The sequence below is a fragment of the Onychomys torridus genome, chromosome 10, assembly GCF_903995425.1.
Source record: "Onychomys torridus chromosome 10, mOncTor1.1, whole genome shotgun sequence".
Taxonomy (NCBI): Eukaryota; Metazoa; Chordata; class Mammalia; order Rodentia; family Cricetidae; genus Onychomys; species Onychomys torridus.
In genome coordinates this window covers 37,790,500-37,813,128 of record NC_050452.1, presented here as the reverse complement: position 1 = coordinate 37,813,128, position 22,629 = coordinate 37,790,500, and the positions used below count along the sequence as shown (strand labels likewise).

Below are 22,629 nucleotides of genomic sequence, written 5' to 3'. Positions count from 1 at the left end.
ATATAAAAGTAATGTTTTTTTTAAGTTTTTGATACAGTTCACTTATATTCTTAAATTAAAACATCAAGAATCTCAAGAAAATGTCATGAATTAGTTTTCAAGGAAATCATCTTGTTGACAGCATTTTTTTTTCATGAGTAGTAAAAATCTCTGTGGTCATTCAATCAGGTCACGAGGCTGGACAGTAATCCAGACATGATCAAGTAGGAGATCTGAGATGCGACATGAACCACAGGGAACAAGTAAACCTCTGAGAAGGTGGATAAGCACACCCCATGTCACTTACCACCATCAGCACAGCCTACCTATAGCAACATATGGTGCTTTTTTTAGAAGTGGCAGTTGGAGCACAGATGGGTCAGGTTGGCAACCCCAAGTAGGCTATGTCCAAGTAGGCTATGTCTATACTGATGAAACTATCTACAGGTAGCCTTGAAACACAGTGGTGTGATTAATCTCCCCAGTGACACAGCTTCAGTCACTCACTTTCTACTGGAAAAAAAAAAAATATGGCTAACTTAAGAATACATGAAGACTCACAAAGGCCTTAACTGGTTGGTTAAGGACCTACATGGAAAAACAATGAATGATCAGGCAGAGTAGTTCTAGAGAAGGATAGAATAATAGACTTATGTATGCAACAGTTGAAAATCTTTGTATCCTATGTTAGAGAACAAGCAAGTAGACTGCATGATTCAGCTAGTTGATAAATCCAGTCTCCGTTGCGGCATCACCAGTGCTAGTACAATGTAGGTGTGAAGGCTGCCTCCATGGAAACAAAAATAAAGACCATTGTTGGGCCCAATACAAGGTCTCCTGCTCACTATGGCTGGTGTTGAAGCCTTTCAGTTACAGAGCATTTGATCATGTAGGTACCACTGCTATTATAATGTAACTTCTGTGCTTAGCTATTAAGAAAAGTAGTCACTTGATGGCAAATTAACTTCATTGGATCCTTGCCAACAGGAAAGGACATCAAATATTTTGATACTAACTGATTTATATTGCTTTATTGCCACAAACTTGACCAGTATCATTGTTTAGGGATTTCTAAAGTATGACCACCTATACAGAATACAGCATCACTTCAGGTCTACTTTATAGAAATAGAAATGTGGAGTTGGATACTGTCTTAGTTAGAGTTGCTATTGCTTTGATGAAATACCATGACCAAAAGCAAGATAGGGAGAAAAGGGTTTATTTAGCTTACACTTCCACATCACTGTTCATCATCAAAGGAAGTCAAGACAGGAACTCAGGCAGGGCAGGCACCTGGAGGCAGGAGCTGATGCAGAAGCCATGGAGGGGTGCTGCTTACTGGCTTGCTCATCATGGTTTGCTCAGCTTGCTTTCTTATAGAACCCAGGACCATCAACCCAGTAATGGCACCACCCACAATGGACTTGGCCCTCCCTCAACAATCACTAAATAAGAAAATACCCTACAGGCCAATCTTATGGAGGCATTTTCTCAACTGAGGCTCCCTCATTTCCAGAGACTCCAGCTTGTGTCAAGTTGACATAAAATTAGCCAACACAGATACTGAGTTTGGAATCCAATGGTGCTATTGTATGCTGTTCCACTCAGAAGTTTCTGACATGTTACAGGTATAGAGTGAGCTTCAGAAGGCACCACTGAAATGCTGCCATGGAGTGCAGATTCCTTGAAGATGAGTTACTATAATCCAGGATACTGTATGCATGAGAAAAGAATGGTCATTAGGTGGTGCTCTACACCTATACATAACAGAATGCATGGTCTAGGAACCAAGGTACTTAATTAGGGGTACTTTACATAGGGAAAGTACACTTCCCATCCCTGCATATCTAGGTTTTGTGGTTCTAGAGGTCCTCATTTGATGAGACAGTATCTATACTTCTGCCAAAGAGCACAGTTACAGTTCCATTAAACATTAATCTATGATTACTCCTGCCACGTTGGACTCCTCATTCCAAGAAACCAATTGGTGGAGAAGAATCACCAGACTGGAAAGTTTATGATGCTGATCATCAAAAGTAGGTAGTGCTGCTATTATGCAATGAAAATGTAGAAAAGTATCTGACAAGCACATGCTCTATTATGGTATCTTTTGGAAATCCCCAGCCCATCTTCGATAATGAATGGACAAGTCTAGTAGCCATATCCCAAGGAAGGCATGGTGACCAACTAAATGTCTGCACTTCCCTGGACTGGAAGAAGTTCTGCACAATGATGAGAGGGCTCTAGAATGAGTAAAAGTAGATAAGGAGTTTCTGTGTAAACCTCAAAAGCATCTAAAGTTGTCAGAGATCTTTGTGCATCCCATTGACCTTCCTCTTACAAGCTTCAAAAGGACAAAAGAACATCCAGAAGCCTGGGAGAGGGTAGCCCCATAATTTTCTGTCTAAAAGAATGGATCTAAGCAGGGAACAGAAGGGCTGTGAGGCTAGTTCCATAGGTTCCAGGTATTCATTCTCTACACAGCAAGACTTGGTTGTTGACAACTCTGTTTCTCCTACCCCTTGGAATGAAGGCCCAGAACAAGGAAACTAACATTTTAAAATTTATCTCCCAGCTTTCTAGGGCTGCTCTTATGGAATGACTGTGTGTGACTTCAAAGGCCCAGTTCTGTTACCTGAGTATGACACAAATTTGAAAGCACATCCAGGTGCCGAAACTCTCATAAGAGCAAACCTATTCTCTGAAATCAACATCTCCCTCTGCCCAATTAATTCTGCCACCCCTAACTCCCTTCTAGATGTCACCCCAAAGGGCACATCCCATAAAGATCTGCACAGAGACCTCTATCTCAGAGGCCGTCTCCTGAAGAATGTCACCCAAAGTCCGTTGGCTCAGTGTTTTGTCATCTGTTCTGTCCTAAGGAAGGGCAGTTGCATCTATAACATAGACCTTTAAAACATATTCAAGTAAATGAATAAAGTATATTCATGTTACTTTTTAATAGGGAGCAACTGCATTTTCCAGATATAAATTTGCAAATAGCAAAATAATAGAATGTCATCTCTATTAAATTAGTTCAAGCTCAAAGTATTAGCTATATCTTAAAATCAGATGCTGCTAGTTTTTTTTTTTTTACTTGCTTTCATATTCTTCCATAGATGTACTTACTGATCTTTGTTGCTGCTGTTGTTAACATTGAAAAGAGCCATAGTACCTGGCAAGTACTGCTCCCTGGAAAAGGAAAAACATACAGTGAGACAACAATGGTTACCATGCCCATGGTAAGCAAACTGCCTTAAAACACAAATGACTTATAGTTTTCTGCTCACTTCATAACATCATCCAGATTATTATGTAAAAAGTACAGAACTTCTGTGAAGCACAGCTTGCCAGAAACTAGTACATTGAACCAAAGTGGTTAGTAAATGACCATTGGTCAAGGTTTGTACCAAAAATTAGTAACATTCTTGGTATTGAGTGAACAGAGATAACAGAGTAAAATATATTGCGTAGGATCGGAACGACTGACCCATACCATACCACACTCCTTCAACCTTGAATGGCTTCAGGGTCTGTATTTGAACATGACTACTTTACTTCCCCTACAAACATTACACTTTTCTATTCTCACACTATATTTCCTGGGAGTAGTCTCTACCAGACGTAGCAGTTTGGAGAATGATAGCCCACCCTCTCATATGTAGTTGCTCCAGGACCTGAAGGATAAATTCAAAAGTAGGAAATGCAGGGAATGTGGAAAGCCAGACCCACCCAAGGCTTTCTAAGAGGCCCTCATGATAAGACAAAGGGAACTTTAGTTCTCTGGCATTGTCCAGAAACAGACTTGGGAAGGCCAGTCTGAGACTGGAGCCAGTGCCTTGAGGGAGTCCAGATTGTGGTTTCTGAAGACCCAACTCTGTGCCCTGAATTGGATTAGCAGTCCTGAGGCAGCTGTGTCTGAAGTATCCTGTTTTCTCTTTGCCAACATTGTCTGACTTAGCTCTCTGATGTCCTAGGCCATGTTCTTCCTGCAAATAGTACATGTAATGTACATATAATGTACTATTTAATAAACTTGCTTGGCATAAGTCATCAGCTTATGCAAGACCACCTAGTCCCAGTTATTGCTTTTGTCTTCTCTATTTCTCATCTTTATTTCTAATCCCAGGTTCTTCTACTTGACATCTAGTTATTTTGAGACCCTTATTCCTGCAGGTTCAGGTTAAGGGAGGTAATGGGGCAAGTTTCTGAGGAACAGGCATTAGTCTCAGAGACCATGATGGGGCATATTTATGACTGGGAACCTTGTGGCCATGAATAATTAGACATCAGCAGTTTTCCAAGAGAGGGCAAAGGTAAAGAACAGAAATAGCAAGGTACTCATGAGATCTTGCATAGTATCTCCTTGACAAGAGCATTTAAGCCACTCTGTAGAAGGAACAGAAGGCTTTTCATTCAAGTGACATTTAAAAGATGTAGACTGGAGGGTAGATGACCCTGCTCACCTCTGGGATGGTCCTCGCCTTCTGTGTGAGCTGTCCTCACTCTCTGCTTCAGATAGAGAGGCATTGTCGTCGTCAGAAAAGGAGCTGCCATCCAAAGGGAAGCAGAGGTGAATAGGATTCATGGCTTAACCAGCTCAGAGGAGTCCCCCTCCATCACTTCCCACCCCTCCTCAGACTAACCCACAGCATGCTGAATCAGAATGAGGGAGGAGCATGGCATTCTGTGGACTGTGTGCCCAGTGAAGGCTAGGAGTGTACTCTCTAGATCTTCCACATCGCTGTTGTTTGAGGTACTGGTCAATATCAACGTTTATCCAATAGGAAGTGTGGTACCTAATTTTAGGTTATTTTGTACGTGTGAATGAACTGCCACTTCCTGATATTTCCTTCCATTAAAAGAAAATTCCATGACACACACATATTCTATCCACTTACGGGTAACCATTTTTAAATAATACTATTAAATTATATTATTAGATTTCATATTCTATATACTTTTCATATTTATGTATAGCAATGTCATCTACTTAAGAGTTTATACTTCCCATAGGGAAAGGGTATTTATGAGTAAAGAACTATTTGTCATAGTCATTTAATAGATACTTCCACAAACTACCCGCCACAATACTCTTCATGTGATAGACAAGTTATGCTGTTCCAAAGTATAAATAAATCCCACCAAGTTAAATAGATTATAGACTTATGGGGACAAATTACAAAGCTAAATTGAAATCAAACCTAGATAAGTTTTAAAAAAAAGTGCTTGTATTAAAAACTCATGAGAAGGTGTATAGATTCACCTGCATGCTCCATTTTCCATCCATCGGATTTCCTTTTCAATGGCTGGTACTATCGCATTGGGAACATTTATAAAGGAGTGCCATGTATTGATAATGTTTGTCTTCATGGTTAGTTAAATATCTGAAAAGAAACAAAACTCGTTAATGAGAAGACTTTCTTATGTTTACAAGTATAACCCTACTTCATGCTACAGGGGCAAGAAGAAGTAAGCAAGAAGTCAGTAAACAACAGAGCTCCATGGAGCAGAAAAATGTGTTCAAGTTGTGGTTTTTCAGCTGAGCCACAGTGTTCCACGCTTCTGTGTCTTTGCACATGCAACCCTGGAACTGAGTCTAGGCAGGTGTTATCCATCTCTCAAGTCCAATGCAAGGACTCCTCACCCTTAAGAAAACAAATCACATTCCCCCTTCTCTGCTTACAGCAATGTACATACATGGGAATAAATCTCTCATATGCTAAACCATCATGCATTCCATCTTCAGAGCGACATTATAACCTTTGGAGAGACGTTTGACACAATGGCAAGCATGCTTGGTATATAATAGACATTCAAGAAACAGCTACTCTTTGAACAAATCCTGTTTTGTTTTCTGTGGTAGGGACATGTTATTGCTGTTTCTTTGATGTTGTGAATAGAAACTAGGGCCTTCTACATGTTAGACACTGAGTTTTATTTCCAGCCCCAAATCTTGTTCTTACATTTTAAAAGCTTTACTCACATAACTTTGCCTCAGAAGTTATTAACATTTGGTGAAATTACAATGATTTTTGAAACAGTTGTTTGTGGTGATATTTTATTTGTGCTGAAATGTGGTGATATTTTATTTGTATGTTAATAAAAAAAGTTTGCCTGGAGATGGGGGGGCGGGGAGCCAGCCACTTTAAGTAAACAAGAAGACAGGCAGCACAGGCCCTTAATCCCATAGCAGGCAGGATCTCTGTGTGTTCAAAGCCACACTAGGAAACAGAGCCAATGTGGTGACACACACCTTTAGTCCCAGTACCAACCTAGAGGTCTGTACAGACAGACAGTGACAGAGCTTCATAGGAAAAGGAAGTGAGGTAGCTGGGTTAAGAGAGCCAATAAGAGGCAGAAAAGCAAGGCATATAAGCCTGGGTAGTCAGGAAGTCAGCACATTTGGAGGCTGCAGAGTTGGTGAGGTAAGGTTGGCTGGTGGCTTTCTCTGATCTCGCTAAAGCTTTAACCCAAATTTCTGGCTCCATGTTTTTTATTTTAATAAGACCATTTAGAAATTCACCTACAGTTGTTGGGGTGTTAAATACAGCAAATGACCCACAGCATCCAATCCTCTCCCTTTATGATATGCTTGTGTGATCCATAAAGACAGAATGAACTAAAAATATCTGCATTTCCCAGATTCCTGTGCAGTTTAGAGTCTCAGGGTCTTTGAGGAATAGACAGTCATATATGCATCTATGATACTTAGAAATCACAATTGAGATAAAACAACAACAACGACAAAAACCAGCAACAGCCAGCAAGAATAGGCAAGGGGACCACTGGGATTTTAAGGCAGAAATCCCTGGCCAGTCAGTCACTAGTTCTCTGGGTCCCAAGAACAGGTCATTTAGTTTATATTGGGGGGATATAGCAAGAACAGGGAGGCTCTCAGATAAAAACCACTGCAGTGTAAGTGGTTCCCTGAGCTCTGGCTCACAATTTAGGGGACACATTCCTGAATGACAGCTCCAGTGGCAACTTTTTCACTATCCCCCTGAATGACAGAAGGAGAAGCTCTTCTGCAGGCCAGGTCTGGGATGCTGTTTAGGAACCACGCTTGGAGCTCAGTCTGGAGCCTATTACCCCAAGCTTTGTAATGACCATTAGGTCCCCCAAATTAAGCTAAGAAGAGGAGGAGAAGGGGTGCAGGGAAGAACTGGTGTGCCATCTAGTTTTTGAAAATGAGCAACTTCTTTTCTTGACTGTCAGTACACAGAAACCCAGTCAAAATGAGAGTAAGGGAAGAGATTAGATGGAGAGACTATAACAGGAAAGCAAGCAGGAAGATGGAGAAGTGGGAGAGGAAGAGAAAGGCCGGAGCATTATCCAGATTTTATTATCTGGAGAAAATATAAGAGTAACATTGGGTCTGGGGAGAGGGCTCGGTAGGTAGGTAAAGTACTTGCCATGAGGACCTGACTTAGACTCCTGGAACCCAATGCCAGGCAGCCTTGGAATCTGTCTGTAATGCCAGAACTTGGGAGGCAGAGACAGGATCCCCTGGCAACTGGCTAGCTAGACTGGCCAAATTAATGAGCTCTGGGTTCAGGGGAGAGACTGACTCTTCCTCAATATAGAAGATGGAGAGGGATCGAGGAAGGAACCTGCCATCAACCTTTGGTCTCCACATGCATGTTCAGCCATGCATGTGCACACATGTACTAATATACACATGCAAATACACAGACATAATAAAAGAGAATATTAACAGACAAACTTTTCTGCTGAAGATGTGTATAATATTTTCCATAATTTACTGCGAAGTTTTCTATTAGTCTAAACTTTCAAGACAGTGAGAACATTTTCTCCTAAAATGCATTCATAGGTCAGTTATTGAAGCACCAAAAATCACTACAAAGTATGTCTCAAGTTCACAAGTGTGATAGTTTGGATGTAAGTGGCCTTGTAATCTCATAAGGAGTGGTACTATTAATAGGTGTGGCCTTGTTGGAGGAAGTGTGTCACTGTGGGTGATGATAATGGACAGAACCTCTGCACTGTAAGCAAACCACCCTCAACTGAATGTTTTCCTTTAGAAGAGTTGCCATGGTCATGGTGTTTCATGTTTCAGCAGTAGAAACCTTTACTAAAATAACAAGCATGAGAAGAGATGTAAAGAAAGGTGAAGTTGGGCCAGCAGACAGCTCAGCAGATAGCTTGGTGGTAATGTGCTCTATGTAACCATGAGGACCTGAGTTTGAACCCCAGAATCCACATAATGCTGTGTGTGGTGATGCATGCCTACAATCCCAACGCCAACAAGGCAGAGAGATAGCAGGATCCTGGGGTTCTCTCGTCAGCCAGACTCAGGTCCAGATTCAATGAGTGAGGAGTAACTGAGGAAGACACCCTGTGTCAACCTCTAGCCTCCACACATACATGCACTCACACCTCCCATGCACACACATGTACACACATACACACTAAGCACACACACAACTAAAGATAACAGTGATGCAAAACACATCTTTTTCTTCATCTTAGGAATGTTCTGTCAGCTATAGAAATGATCTCTCTGGACAAAAATCATATTGAGGTTTCTAAAATCTAGAAATCTTGAACAGCTTTGGTTATTTCTCCACATTATACATCTGACAGTGTATTGGGCAGGCATGTTTACATTTATGATCATGCTGCTCCAGTAATATGAATTCTTTTTCAATTGTGTGTGTGTGTGTGTGTGTGTGTGTGTGTGTGTGTGTGTGTGTGCCAGAGTGTATGGATGTGTACTATATGTGTGCAGAAACACACAGGGGTCCGAAGTGGAAAGGATAACCTGGAACTGGAGTTACAGACAATTTTGAGCTGCCATGTGGGTGCTGGAACCTGAACCCGGGTCCTCTGGAAGAGCAAAAAGTACTCTTAACTACTGAGCCACCTCTCCAGTTCTATCTAACATGAGTTCTTCATTGTTTTCCCAAAAAGAATCCTATTTGCTAATAAAAAAAAACAGTTCCTTTATCCCCTGTGATGACTTCAGTAATTTTTTGGGAGAAGAATTTATTACACATCTTTGTTCCCATAATTCTCTGTGTCTAACTCTTAATACACAGGTACAGAGGTGCCTGGCCCCTTGGCAGTGTGCACTTTTTGGGTTTTATCCAAAACCGTCAAGCATAATATTTAGCATATACTAAAGCTTTTAAAAATTTGAATGTATCAGTCCTGCACCAAGTCCTGTGCATTAAAATGTACTTCATTATTTTAATTATTTTTGTTTTCGGTGAAAACGTAAGTTATGAAATGAGTCACAATTTGTAGGTTTTTTTCTTTTGGTTTTTTGAGACAGGGTTTCCCTGTGTAGCTTTGTGCCTTTCCTGGAACTCACTTTGGAGACCAGGCTGGCCTCAAACTCACAGAGATCCGCCTGGCTCTGCCTCCCGAGTGCTGGGATTAAAGGTGTGCGCCACCACTGCCCAGCAGTACTTATTTTTTAGGATTTAAAGAAAATTACATGTCTGCAACTGGAAGCAATGAAGAGATCAATGGGTATTGGGGAGCCCAACCCCACTGGCTACATATACATCACAGCTCCTGCATCTATGGCTCAGAGGACATCATGGGAGAGGAGGTGGAAAGATTTTTGAGAGACAGGATACCAGGAAGTCTACTGTGAGACAGTCTCTCCTAGAAAAGGCTGCATAAGGAAGACTGTACAATAGCAATATCAGTGGACATATTAACACAGAACGGGGTGATTTTCATGGTGCCTCCCATCCCCAGACAAAGACCTACAGGAACTATTGGCTGCTGGGAGAAGGAGAACTAGACTCTTCCAGAGATGAGCGCTATTGTTCAATGCATAATGGTCAGCCTTGAAACCATGTATACACAAACAACAAAAAATAGACTATCAGGTTCTGTCTACACACACACACACACACACACACACACACACCAAATATAATCAAAGATAAAGAGGTTATCATCTTGAGGGGCAGGGGAGGACGGATTCAAGGGAAGGCAACAGGGAGGAGCTGGAGGGAGGAAGTGATGTAATTCTATTTCTTAAATTTTTAAAATGTTGAAAGGTATGCCTTTGTATGTGTGTCTGCATGAGCTTATGTACAACACGTACATGCAGGTGCCTACGAAATCCAGAGGTCATCCAATTCCTTGGAACAGGAGACACAGGTAGTTGGGAACCACCTGGTATGATGCTGGGAAACAAACCTGGGTCCTCTGTAAGATCAGCCAGTGCTCTTAACTGCTCAGCCATCCTCTAATCGCTGTATTAATTTTTTTTTTTTTACAGAAATTGCATCACTTGCTATGACAAAATTATCCTGATTACTTATTAAGAAGCTAAAAACACAAAGGAGGAATTTTGGGTGGCCTATAAACAAAGACTGTGTCCTGGAACACAGTGTTGGGATGATGAAACCTGACTCTCAGCAGATCCTAACAGGTCCATGTCTAGGCCCGCCTTTAAAAGGCTCTCTGGAACAGCTTGAATTTTAAAGGAAATACTTGATCCACGTCCAACAGAACTCTATTCTAGCTGGCATCACTCATGGCTGGTTGTTGTGGTTTTGGCCCACAAGCCTCCCTTGGCATTGGGCAATCTGTAATAGTGTGGGATTACCCACATGCTAACTTGTTTTGGTCTTGATGAGCTGTCAGCTGGGTGTGGTACAGATTGGTAGCGTTTGGGACACTGATGTGTCATACAGGAACCCGAAGCTGCCCCACCCATTGTAACTGTTCCCAGAGACTTGCCTGTAGTGTCAGCTCACAAGCAGGTAACTACGAACACATTATCGGAGCCACCTGGTCCCGGAGGGTGGCTATGGCAACAGATTACTCTTTCTAGGTATTCTTCTCATTCTTCCTGAACACACAAGCCAAGCCTAGCACAGAGCTAACTTAGGAAGCCTAGGGTACTCAATCCTTTAAGCTCAAACAAAGTCATGTGCAAGCAAGAACCTTCCCTTCCCTTCCTGGAGTTCCAGAAACTAGCTGGGTAACAGTCAGTGCTGGGGAACTCTCAGAGACAGCATTCAAAATAACCATTTTTAAGGAAATTCAATGGGTTTGAGGCAAACATTGAAAAAATAGTATTCCAGTCTTCTGAGAAAATTCAGAGATGGAAACACTTTTTGAAAATCAAATTCTTGAGTACCAGAATTTGATTATAATATCCTGTGTTGAGATTAAAATTGCAACAAAAAGTACCCTTTGGGGATGGTTTAGCTACTTTTCCCATGTTGTGATAAACAGCTGACAAGAAGTAACGTAAGGGAGGGAGGGACTTGCTTGGCTGGGAGGACAGGCTGGTCCTCCTCCGGAAGCAGAGCAGCACAAATGCTAGCGCAGACGCAGCTCGCTTCCTCCTTTCCATTCAGCCGCTCCAGTCCATGGGACAGTGCTGCTCATACTCAGAATGGGTCTTCCCTACTCTGTTCAAGACTTGTCTGAAGCCAGGCACACGCCTTTAATCCCAGCACTCAGGGAGGCAGAGGCAGGCGGATCTCTGAGTTCAAGGCCAGCCTGGTCTACAGAGCGAGTTCCAGGACAGTCTGGGCTGTTACATAGAGATACCCTGTCTTGAAAAACAAAAACAGAAAGAAAATACTTGCTGAAAAGACTCATAGACATACCAAGAAGTGTGTCTCCATGGTGACTGTGAGTCCTACTTATATTAACAATGACAATTAACTAGATCAAACTGAAGAAAGAATTTATACCTCAAAGGTAGACTCTAAAATGTACAATTGGAGGAGAAAAGAACAACAGAAAATTAATAATGCTTATGAGTTCCTTTAGAGTTGTATTAAATGAACAAATAGTTGGATTATTGGAGTTCAAGGACTTGAGAATAGTAAAGGAGTAGAAATCTTATCCAAAGAAATACTAACAGAAACCTTCTTACACATAGGTGCCGGCATCAGGACTGTCAGCCAAACCTACACCAAGATATATTATAATCAAGCTGTCAGCAATGAAAGATAAAAAGAAGATGCTCAGGCCTGCAAAGGAAAATACAGGACCACATGCAGGGCTGCCTCAGATTAGCTGACAGCAGACATCTCAAGAGGAACTTTCTAGGCCAGGAAAGACTAGGATGAGATTTTCATAGTGCTAAAAGAAAAATCCAGATATGAAGCAAATGGCAATATATAGAGAGTAATAGACTCCAGCACAATAATAGTTTTATCCAATATAGTAACCATCAACATATGCAACACAACTATAACAGTTGTATTCAAAACAATAAGAGTATACAAGACAGTAATAACTGTAATGGTAACAGACAAATCACGACAGACAACAGAGAAATAGCAGCATTAAGTTGTATCCTAAACAGGCAATCAGCAAAGACATAGCAAAATTAAATTTTACCCAAGACCCTAACTTCTAGCTCTCACAGTATCCAAAGATGCTACCCAAGCTTCCAAGAAATGAAATAATCAGCTCTACCCATCTGTGCAGCCTACAGACCACAAAATGACAAGTCCAGCAAGGTATATCCAATGATGCAATAATGGCACTTTTATCTTGGGGCAACCAACAACTGTCTATGCTTAAAGCCCACCCAATAGAAGAGAGTTCATGCCTGGTACTGTAAACCAAAAAATCATGACTAGAGAAGTCATAGACTCTAGACTATTGCATTTTCTTAAACCAATATAATTCATAACTATATTCTAAATACATATCCTTGTACCCACAGATAGGTGTAGCTTTTATCTCTCATTAAAGAAGCACCTTACACTGTAGATTCCAACTCCACTTGAGGGTAACACAACTGAACCTTGAGTCACAAAATTTTTGGCAACACTGAAAAGATTCTCAGTGTGAGACAAAAAAAGTTAGTTCAAAATCCAAAGCGTTAACGAATGTGAGGTACTTCTGGCAGCCCGGTTGCTTTGCAAGGCCTTGCTTCTCAATACACAGCACGTGCTATCTGTGCAGCTCAAGCACCAACAAATAATGCCTAAAAGACCTCAGCTCAGATTCAAGACTACTGTTTGCTCTGAATTACAGTGTTGTTACTATACATATAAAGTTTTCTGCTCTTACAGAACATAATGGTTTAGCTACAGGAAAAAAAATACTTTTCTACAGTTATTCCTCAGTGTGTATTAAATTAACATAACTCTAGATTATGTCATGTCAGAATACTTGGTTATTTTCGTCCCTTTTTAAAAATTCTTTCTTTCATTTCTGACTTAAATTTCATTTTATATAAAAAGAATCATTAAATGACTTCTGACTTGGAGTTAGAACAGGATTTCCAACAATTTCTCAAATATCCCAAAACATACCTATGCCATTTTGTGCTGAATATTTATTGAAAGTGATATTCTCAACATTAACAATTATATAATCAAAATATTGATTAACTCTGAAAAATGCATTGTACAACCTGAAATATCAAATATTCAGTAAGGATTTAATTCTATATATAAAATAAATAAGTTAATGTGCAAAGTAGCTTTAGTCTCTAATAGATAATAAAATTATATGTATGCCAAAGAATTGCTTGAAAATAAATTTCTTCTTAACCTCTTATTTCTAAATGTTTGCTTCACACATCCATTTTATAAACCTATATATTTAGAGGGAGTTACACAAAATTTTCTCACAGGTTACAAGTAGAAATGTCTAAGAAGCCCTGGCCCAGGAGCCCTTATTCATTATTGATGAGCACAAATGGGTTCAGCCACTATAGAGATCAGTTTGGCACTTTCTTAGAAAAAGAGAAATAGAACTACCATGTGGCCCAGATATACTACTCCTGGAAGTATACCTGAAGGACTCTACATCCTGCTACAGAAATACTTGCACATTCACATTGTTTGATTCTGTATTCACAATAACTAAGAAATGGAATTATTCTAAACGTTCTTCAGCCAATGGAAGGGCAATGAAAATGTGGTACATATGGATTTTATTCGGCTCTAAAGGAAAATGAAGCTATGAAATGTGTAAGAAAGTTGACAGAACTGGAAAACATACCGGGTTTGGCAGCCTAGGCTCAGGAAATCAACGCCTCATACTAGCTCTCATACGTAGATGAGAGTCTTGAATATTTAAATTTCCATGTTTGTCTTGGAATGCCTGTAGAGACCTGAAATCCAGAAAGAAGCCATGATGGATTGAGAAGCTTTTCAGAGAGGAGGCTAGTAGACACATGTTCTATGAAAATAGAAAGAGGGTGTGTACTGGGGTGGCAATGCTAATGGATATGGAGGCAGGAGGATGGACTGGAGAAACGATAGAGGGAAGAGTAAGCAAATATGGAAACCTACTGCTTTATAAGCTAATTAAAAATGTAATTTTTATAGTATATGTGTTGCGGAAGCAAGCACTAAAAACATAATTTTTAAAAGCATTTGAAGGGAAGTCTGCGACATGAGTGAATGATGCTCCTCCCAGTAGCCATGTTGTTTATTGAAAGCAGCAATGCTAGTTTTAGGTAACTTCCTTTGAGCTCTCGGTCAAGGAGACCCCAAAACAATATGGTTTATTGACACTGCACTTCGTTGACCGATAGATAACTGAAGATAACACATAGTTTGGATTTGGACATAGAAAGATCACGCTGAAGCTGAACTGGAAGCTCCCTCCCTCTCCTCCAGCTTTCACCATGGTAGAAGTTGCTATGCAAGCAGCCAAGGAAGAAAAGTCATCAGTGGTCTTCCCCAGCCTTGGGCCTTACCTGCTCCAATACCTACTTGCCAGGCATGATGTGCCCATTGGTCTAAATGATTGTTCTGGGGATAACCTGGGGATAACCAACTTCATTCTGGTTGGATATGAAGCCCACTCTACAGGAGTGAGTTCAAGCCTAGTACTGTGGATCTGGCCATAGGTCAGTGCTGAGGAGATCCTAGACTCTAGGGTGAACCTACTGCTTCTATTTTCTTTTTTTTCTTTCTTTCTTTCTTTTTTTTCTTTTTCTTTTTCTTTTTTTTCCTTTTCTTTCTTTCTTTCTTTTTTTTTTTTTTTTTTTTTTTTTTTGGTATTTCAAGACAGGGTTTCTCAGTGTAGCTTTAGAGCTTTACCTGGAACTCGCTTTGTAGACCAGGCTGGCCTTGAACTCACAGAGATCCGTCTGGTTTGAGTGCTGGGATTAAAGGCGTGTGCCACCACCACCTAGCCTGTATTCCTAAATGGATATGTTGTTAAACTGCCTTTTAAAACTGAAGGACAGTGCTACCCTCAAATTTGTCAGGGAAACTTCTCTTTTCAGTAACAATGGTAAATGCAAAGACTTGGAACTGGTTAAGGTACTAAGGGCAAGTGAGGGCTGAGTGCAAAGTCGTAAACTGGACATCCATATCACCCTTCCAAGGGTCTGGGAACATCACAGAAGAGGGTGCAGAAAGAAGTAAGAGGTGGACAGTAGAGAAGACAGACATAAATGTTGTCTTCTGGGCCTGATGTGGTTGTTGCCTTCATACACTCACAGTAGCTGCCGTTGCCTGCATAGGGCCAGCACAAGACTGGACCAGTCAACATTCAGCACTGGCCAAGGAGATAGTGGCAACTAATTGCTGCTAGAAGATGGGGTGGTCCTTGTTTTTAGTGGTATAGTCACTACTGAATTGCCCATGCTCCAAATGTGTAGCTCCACATCATTAGCGAGTGGATGGCCTTGCTGAAACACAGTGGGCCACAAAGCAAAATCAAAAAGATATGGTAATGGGAGGGGAGCCTGCTGGTAAAGGATGGGAGAGGTAAAAGAGAGGGTGTGAGGGTGAGGGTGACCAGAATGTATTATATACGTGTATGAAATTGTCAAAAAGTAAATTAATTTATAAGTGAAAAAAAATTAAAAAATAAATGAAAGAAACCATGCTCCATACCAAAAGGACCAGACTTCTATGGAACATTCTGTCCTATAGCTGCTAAGTACAGATTTTCCTCATAAGCACATAGAACATTCTCCAAAACAGGTCATAAAACGAATCAGAACAAGCCTTCAAAAATTCAAACTATATTGAATGTCTTTCAGACCCCAGTGCACTGAAAGTAAAAATGAATTACAAGAAACACTTTGGAAGGTAGTTAAATATACAGAAATTTAAAAACTGACTTTGGGACAACAAATAACCAAAGAAATTTAGTAGGAAATTTTTATTTTTCTTTAAACACATAAACGCCTACCGAATTCTGTGGGACACAGGAAAGTTCAAACTATCAGGGCAGCTGAGTCAGTCAGTGCATGTCAGAGGAATGGGGAGGTCTTCTGTGAACAACCTTTCACTGCAGCTCCAGACAAGCAAGTGTGAGACAAATCCAAAATTAATGAAAGGAAAGAAGCCATAAAGACCAAAGCCAAAGAAATGAAACAAACTACAAATTACAGAGAACAATAAGAGAGCTTGTTCTTTGAAAAGAAAGAGGCAAACTTGACAAACAGAAAGGAGAACCTCCCATAAATAAAATCGATTATGAAAAGGAGACATTACAATTGATACTACAGAAATGCAAAAGATCTGAAAAATTATCACCAAAAAATGCATAGTAACAAATTACCCTAGAAGTGATGGAAAATCCATAGATATACACATTATATCAAGATAAAGTCATGAAGAAATAGAAAATCTAAACATATCAATTACTGAGATATAATCAATAATAAAAAGACTCACATCAAAGAAAAGCCTAGACCAAATGAATTAGACCAATCATTAGAAATGAATTAGTGTCTGCCCTCTTTAAATTATCCAGAAACAGAAGACGAAGGAATTCTTCCAAAGACTCTCTAGAAGGCTAGCATTACTCTGATATCCAAATCAGATAAGAACACAACATGAAGAACATTACAGCCCAGGACCATGGGTAAACAGAGAACCACAATCCTTAACAAAATAATGGCATACCAAATCTAGAGGACATCAGGAAGTTTGTTCAGCATTGCCATCCCAGTGAAGAGTTTCCCAGGACCACAGGGGTGGCTCAATATTCTCAAACCAATAACATGTATATCACACCAAGCTAGAACAAAGTATCAAGGACAAAAGCCATCTCAGTAGATGCACAGGAAGCATTTTTAAAAATTCAACATATTTGTTAAAAATCTCTGAACAAATTAGGTATAAAAGCAATGTACAGGTAAGCTAATATGATCAAAATGTATGTGTATACATGTATGAAAATGTCATAACAAAACATAGTATTCTGTACAATTAGTATACTACTAATAATTTTAAAAGCAAAAACAAGGTGCCTCAACACGACAAAAGCAGGCTCAGTCAATAGCTAGAATCATATGGAATGGGAAAGGGCCAGGGCTCATTCTGATGAAGAGCATGATGGAAGACCGAACATTTCCCCTGATTTCAAAAACAAAGTAACAGTCAATAGCTAGAATCATGCAGAATGGGAAAGGGCCAAGGCTCATTCTGATGAAGAGCATGATGGAGGACCGAACATTTCCTGTGGTGGGTATTGTGTTCCCTGAAATAAACATATCTGGGGTCAGAGAACAGACAGCCACTAGAACAGAGCCAGAAATGGTGGCTAGAAAATGGGTCAGAGCAAGCTATAGCAAAAGTTGGGCTGTGGTGGTACACACCTTTAATCCCAGCACTTGGGAGACAGAGCTGGATCTCTGAGTTCAAGGCCACTTTAGAAACAGCTAAGTATGGTGACCCATGCCTTTAATCCCAGAAACCCAACCTTTAATCCAAGGAGTGGGGGCAGAAAGAGAAAAGTATATAAGGCGTGAGGACCAGGAATTAAAGAAGAAAAAGCACGTAGTTAGTTAAGCATTTGGTTGGTTAAGCGTTCAGGCTTTGGAGCAACACAGTTCAGCTGAGAGCCATTGGGATGAGGACTCAGAAGCTTCCAGCCTGAGGAAACAGGATCACCTGAGGAACTAGCAAGGTGAGATAGCTGTGGCTTGTTCTGTGTCTCTGATCTTCCAGAATTCACCCCAATAACTGGCCTCAGGTTTGTTCTTATTAATAAGACCTATTAAGATTCCTACTACAATTTCCCCCGATTTCAAAAACAAAGTAACAGTGTTCTAGCATTACTTTAGATTGTACTAGAGATTCTATAACGTGTAATAATGGTGAAAAGAAAGAAAAGACACATCCTAATCATGAAAGGAGAAATAGAACTCTTAATTTGCAAATGACAAAATAGTCTATAGGGAGAAGCCTAAAGAATCTCCAAAAAATGGAACAAATAAACAAATTTACCAAGTTTTCAGGAGTAAAAGGGCAAAGTAAAGTTTATACCTATGTAGTAAACAGTTAAGAACACACATTTCATCTGACGATGCCAAGTTCAAGTCGTTTCAAACCTCCCATGTTCATCAGTAGGTTATGGGATCAACAGAGGACACTATGAAAGTGAATGGCAAATGAGGACCACAAGTAGGTAAGAGTTTGCAAGTGGGAACGGGCACTCATGAAGAACAGCGTAGATGGAAGAGGGATATGCCCACCTAGGACATAGAAATTAATGCGATTGAATTTCCACACCCAGAAAGGTACTGAAGAACAGACCTGTGAAACTAAAGGTACTTTGTTAAGGTAGGGGCTTATTTTTCTTCCCAAAGGAAGAGGAATATTTAAAGATTTTAAAGAAAGGGAATGATATCATCCCACATGAACTTTTAGAAAAACCAATCTAGTAGCCATGCACAGGATAAAACAGATTATATGCACCATTCATTTTTGCTATAGAGTCTTGATCTGATCTTTAATACTGGCCATCAATCCTCTTCCTACATGTATAGAAGTTGTTTCAAACCTCCTAATTCACCCCAGACTCCACTTCCATTCCCCGTTCCCAAGAGATTATTAAACTTGAGCCTCACTGGTCCCATCACTGACAGAATATCCAGGTATTAGTAACTGGTCAGAATCCCATAAAGCCTGGTGCAGCAGTTTGTACAGGAACATGATATCACTGACTTGGAGATGTGGAAGTTAAGAGATTATTAGGAAATGGTCTTTGTTTGCTTTTGATTGCTGTGCTAAAATATCATGAATAAAAAAAGCTTGGGGAGGAAAGGGTTTATTTCATTTTACAGTGTGTAGTTCCATCATCCCAGGAACTCAGGCCTAGATCGGAAGTCAGGAACCTAGAGGCAGGAACTGGTACATGGAGTGCTGCTTACTGGCTTGTTCTCCTGGCTTGCTCAGTTTGCTTTCTTATAACACCTAGGACCACCAGCCCAGGGATGAGCTGGACCTTCCCACATCAATCATCAATCAAGAAAATGCCCCACAGACATGGCCAGGCCAGTGTGACGGGGGCAATTCTTTGGTTGATATTCCTTATTCTCAGATATGGCTAGGTTTGTGTCAAGTTGACAAAAACCAACCAGTACAGAGAATGATGCAGGAACAGTGACTTTATTTGATGAACACAGATAGCACAAAGCCAGCCCAGAGTAAGGCCCATCCAGGGCACTCATCACCCTGATTCACCACCTGCCTCTTGCTCCACACAAGGAGTTCCTGCTAGAATGCTGCACTGGATGACCCAAAGGCCATGTAGACACAACTGGTGATGGCAGCATCACTTGAAAATGTGTAGAAGCAACACAGAGGAACAACAGCATTATGCCCACACAGAGGTGGTTTCAGGCCAGAGGTGGAGTAGGAGCCAAGAAGAGATACACTCACTCCTCTTCAGGAAACCTGAGGTAAAATTCCCTGAAGAGACAGAAAGTCTAGAGCATTCTTGGACAGAACCCTGAACACTGATCCAAACAGGATTCGAGGTAGGTGCCTTAGTAGGTACCAAAACAACTATATAAGAAAATAAAACAAGGTTGCGTTCAGAAAACCACAGCAGGTGCATGTAGATGGTGGAGAGTTGTGTATGGGAGCAAATGGGGAGAGAGAGACAGAGAGACAGAGAGAGACAGAGAGAATCACTGATATATTGAGCACCCTATTTTCTGAAAGAAGATGAAGGTTGGAGGTTTCTTCTTTTAATATTTTTACTTTTATTATTTTGTATTTTTTTTTAATTTTATGTGCACTGGTGTTTTGCCTGCATGTGTGTCTACGTGAAGATGCCAGAACTGAAGTTACAGACAGTTATGAGCTGCCATGTGGGTGCTGGGAATTAACCCGGGTCCTCTGGAAGAGCAGCCATCTTAACCACTGAGCCATCTCTCCAGCCCTGGGTTGGGGGTTTCTAAGTGAGACACTGCCAATTTTGCAACATAATGACAACTTACAGAGAGACCAAGGTATACAAAAGCTTCCATAGGTGACAGGAGATGACCAGAGTAGTGAGCAATGAAAGGATGCCAAAGGATGCAGTGCTGTGACGTTGTGGCCTTTGTCTCCCAGCACTGAGTGGTTCCAATGGAAAAGAGGGGGAAAGAGGGTGTTGGGAAAATCCCAGGATGCAAGTCAGTCCTGAGATTGGGGGTACGTAGGGTGGCTGGAGTGGAAGTATAAGCGTGAAAATGGGATAGGGAAACTGTAAGATACTTAAATGGGAAATGGCATGCTCTAGTCTTTGAGAAGGAGATACCAGAAAAGGAAAACACAATAGGAAAGTGAAAGTCAAGGGGGAAAAAATCTATCAATAAGTTTAAAGGACTAATCTCCTAGAAAGAGCAGAGCTCCGAGACAGAAGCCAGGAACTGAGGGTTTTTAGTGAGCATGTGATTGCGAAACATCTTCGAGTCCAGGGCTTGAGTGACCGTGGTGGAAATGAAGAGAAGGTCCCCAGAGTGGAGAATGACAGTAACATTGCACAGCTATTGAGGATACTCAGAACAGCGGTGACACTCAGCCAGAAGGACATTGGTGTCCCGTGTGTCTAATAATTTGATGAACACGGAGCAGCACCAAGGAGCTCAGTGGACATGCAGGTCAAGGAGTAGTAGAAGGTCAGATCCCTGTGGGAAAACATAAGGGTGTGGTGGGGGATTGAGTCCTGGGGGATTGAGACAGAGCGGCCTGGGGTAGGAAAGCACTGTCAGTCTGTCTGTCTGTCTGCCTGTCTAAGTAGTTCAACCAGTACTTTCAGTCTGTATATTATCTCTCAATTCTTCAGACTTGAGGAAAGACATTTATAACTGCTTCAGGGAAAATGCCACTAGGAATCATTAGGATCTTTATAGCCTGGTATCACAGTAATGGACAGTATAAGAACCAACACATGAGAAAAACTAGATGTTGCCGGGCGGTGCATGCCTTTAATGCCAGCATTCAGGAGGCAGAGGCAGGCGGATCTCTGTGAGTTCGAGGCCAGCCTGGTCTACAGAGTTCTAGGACATCCAGAGCTACACAGAGAACCCTGTCTCAAAAACCCAAAGAAAATAAATTGCACTGATTTTGAAAAGCAGCTGGATTAGTTCCCTTAGGGTCCATGACCTCCCAGCCCCAGATAGTTGGCTAGGTCTCCAGTATCAGGCCTGAACTGCCCCCTATTTAGTGGTTCATAAGTCCAATTAGATACACCTGTTGGTTACCCCCCAAAGTACAATAGTGGCACTTTCTACTTTATTTAGTCTAGGACCTATGTTCAGGGAAGAATGTGGTCCACAGTTAAGGCAGGTCCGGCCACTTCAGTTAACCAGGTCTAGCTGATTGCTCACAGACATGCCCAAAGGGCTCACTTCCTAGCTCACTCAAAATCCTGTCAATGTGGCAATCAGTTTAAACCACCACACACTTCCACCTACCAGCCTTAACCACCTGCCTAGTTCCTGTACCATTTCCATTCATTCTCTCTAAATATTGCAAGTACCTCCTTTCTTTTCACCCCTGTTCACACAAGCTCTATGCCTTTGCTCACCAGGCTTATTAAAACTGGGATGGTTTATTTTTGAGTCATTTCCCTCACAGTATGTCCTATCAAGTCTTGCACACTCGACTCCTACAAGAATGTTGCCTTTATTTCCACGTTCTCATTGGAACTTCCATTTCCACTTGTCAGGTGTTTTTTATTAGATGTTTGTCATTCTTTGACAAAACTTGTTAAGGTGTTTAATTCGGTTCCAATATCATGTTCCCTCCAGGTCAGCCTGCAAAGTACTCCCTAATTAATCTTCATTTTTAAGATTTATTTTTTATCTATGTGTGTGTGTGTGTGTGTGTGTGTGTGTGTGTGCGTGCGCGCGCGCGCACGCATGTGAGTATGCACATGTGTGTGTGAGTGCCTGCTGTTTGATTTTCTTGTTAGACTATCTTTGGATTGCCAGCCCCCAAATAACACGAGCAAAAAACCCACCAACGGGCAACATAAACTTGACCTAATTAATCTTTTCAGGAGCTGCTATTCTCACACTCCACTCAAGAGCCTCCGAGACCTCATCATCGTTTACGGATTTATCTCCCTTTCTTCAGCAACCAAGTTCTAACCTCCTTCCCATTTCCCTTCTTCCAAAACTTAAAAAAATGATTTAAAAAATGTCTCAAACCAGGAAATATGATGCAGTACTTAAACTAAGAGGACTCTTCTGTAAGGACAGTTCTTCACAAAGACAACATTCTCCCATCTCGTTTACAGAGGGTCTATATTCCCATGGTGAAGGGGTAGAAAGAGAGAGATTTAAAGGAAGAAAAGATCTCTCTATAACAATGTGGTAAGAAAATGATAATCGTTGTTGACTACATCTAAGGGAAAAGGAACAATGGAACTGGGCAACAAGGGTAGAAGTTGAGAATATTTCCCATTGTGTATCTTTTGGACTTAATGATT

The 22,629-nt window shown here is 41.0% G+C and overlaps 1 protein-coding gene across 1 annotated transcript in view; it reads right to left on the bottom strand.

The window, feature by feature from the left end:
- Cnga1 (cyclic nucleotide gated channel subunit alpha 1) overlaps nucleotides 1-22,629 on the bottom strand; it is a 37,855-nt gene that overhangs the window by 7,923 nt on the left and 7,303 nt on the right. Inside the window, exons 2-4 of the mRNA XM_036201170.1 lie at nucleotides 5,246-5,366; nucleotides 4,446-4,529; nucleotides 3,109-3,171 (exon numbers count right to left, since the gene is read on the bottom strand). Coding sequence (XP_036057063.1) covers nucleotides 3,109-3,171; nucleotides 4,446-4,529; nucleotides 5,246-5,352 — 254 coding nt within the window. The 5' untranslated portion in view covers nucleotides 5,353-5,366. The remainder of the gene's footprint in view (nucleotides 1-3,108; nucleotides 3,172-4,445; nucleotides 4,530-5,245; nucleotides 5,367-22,629) is intronic.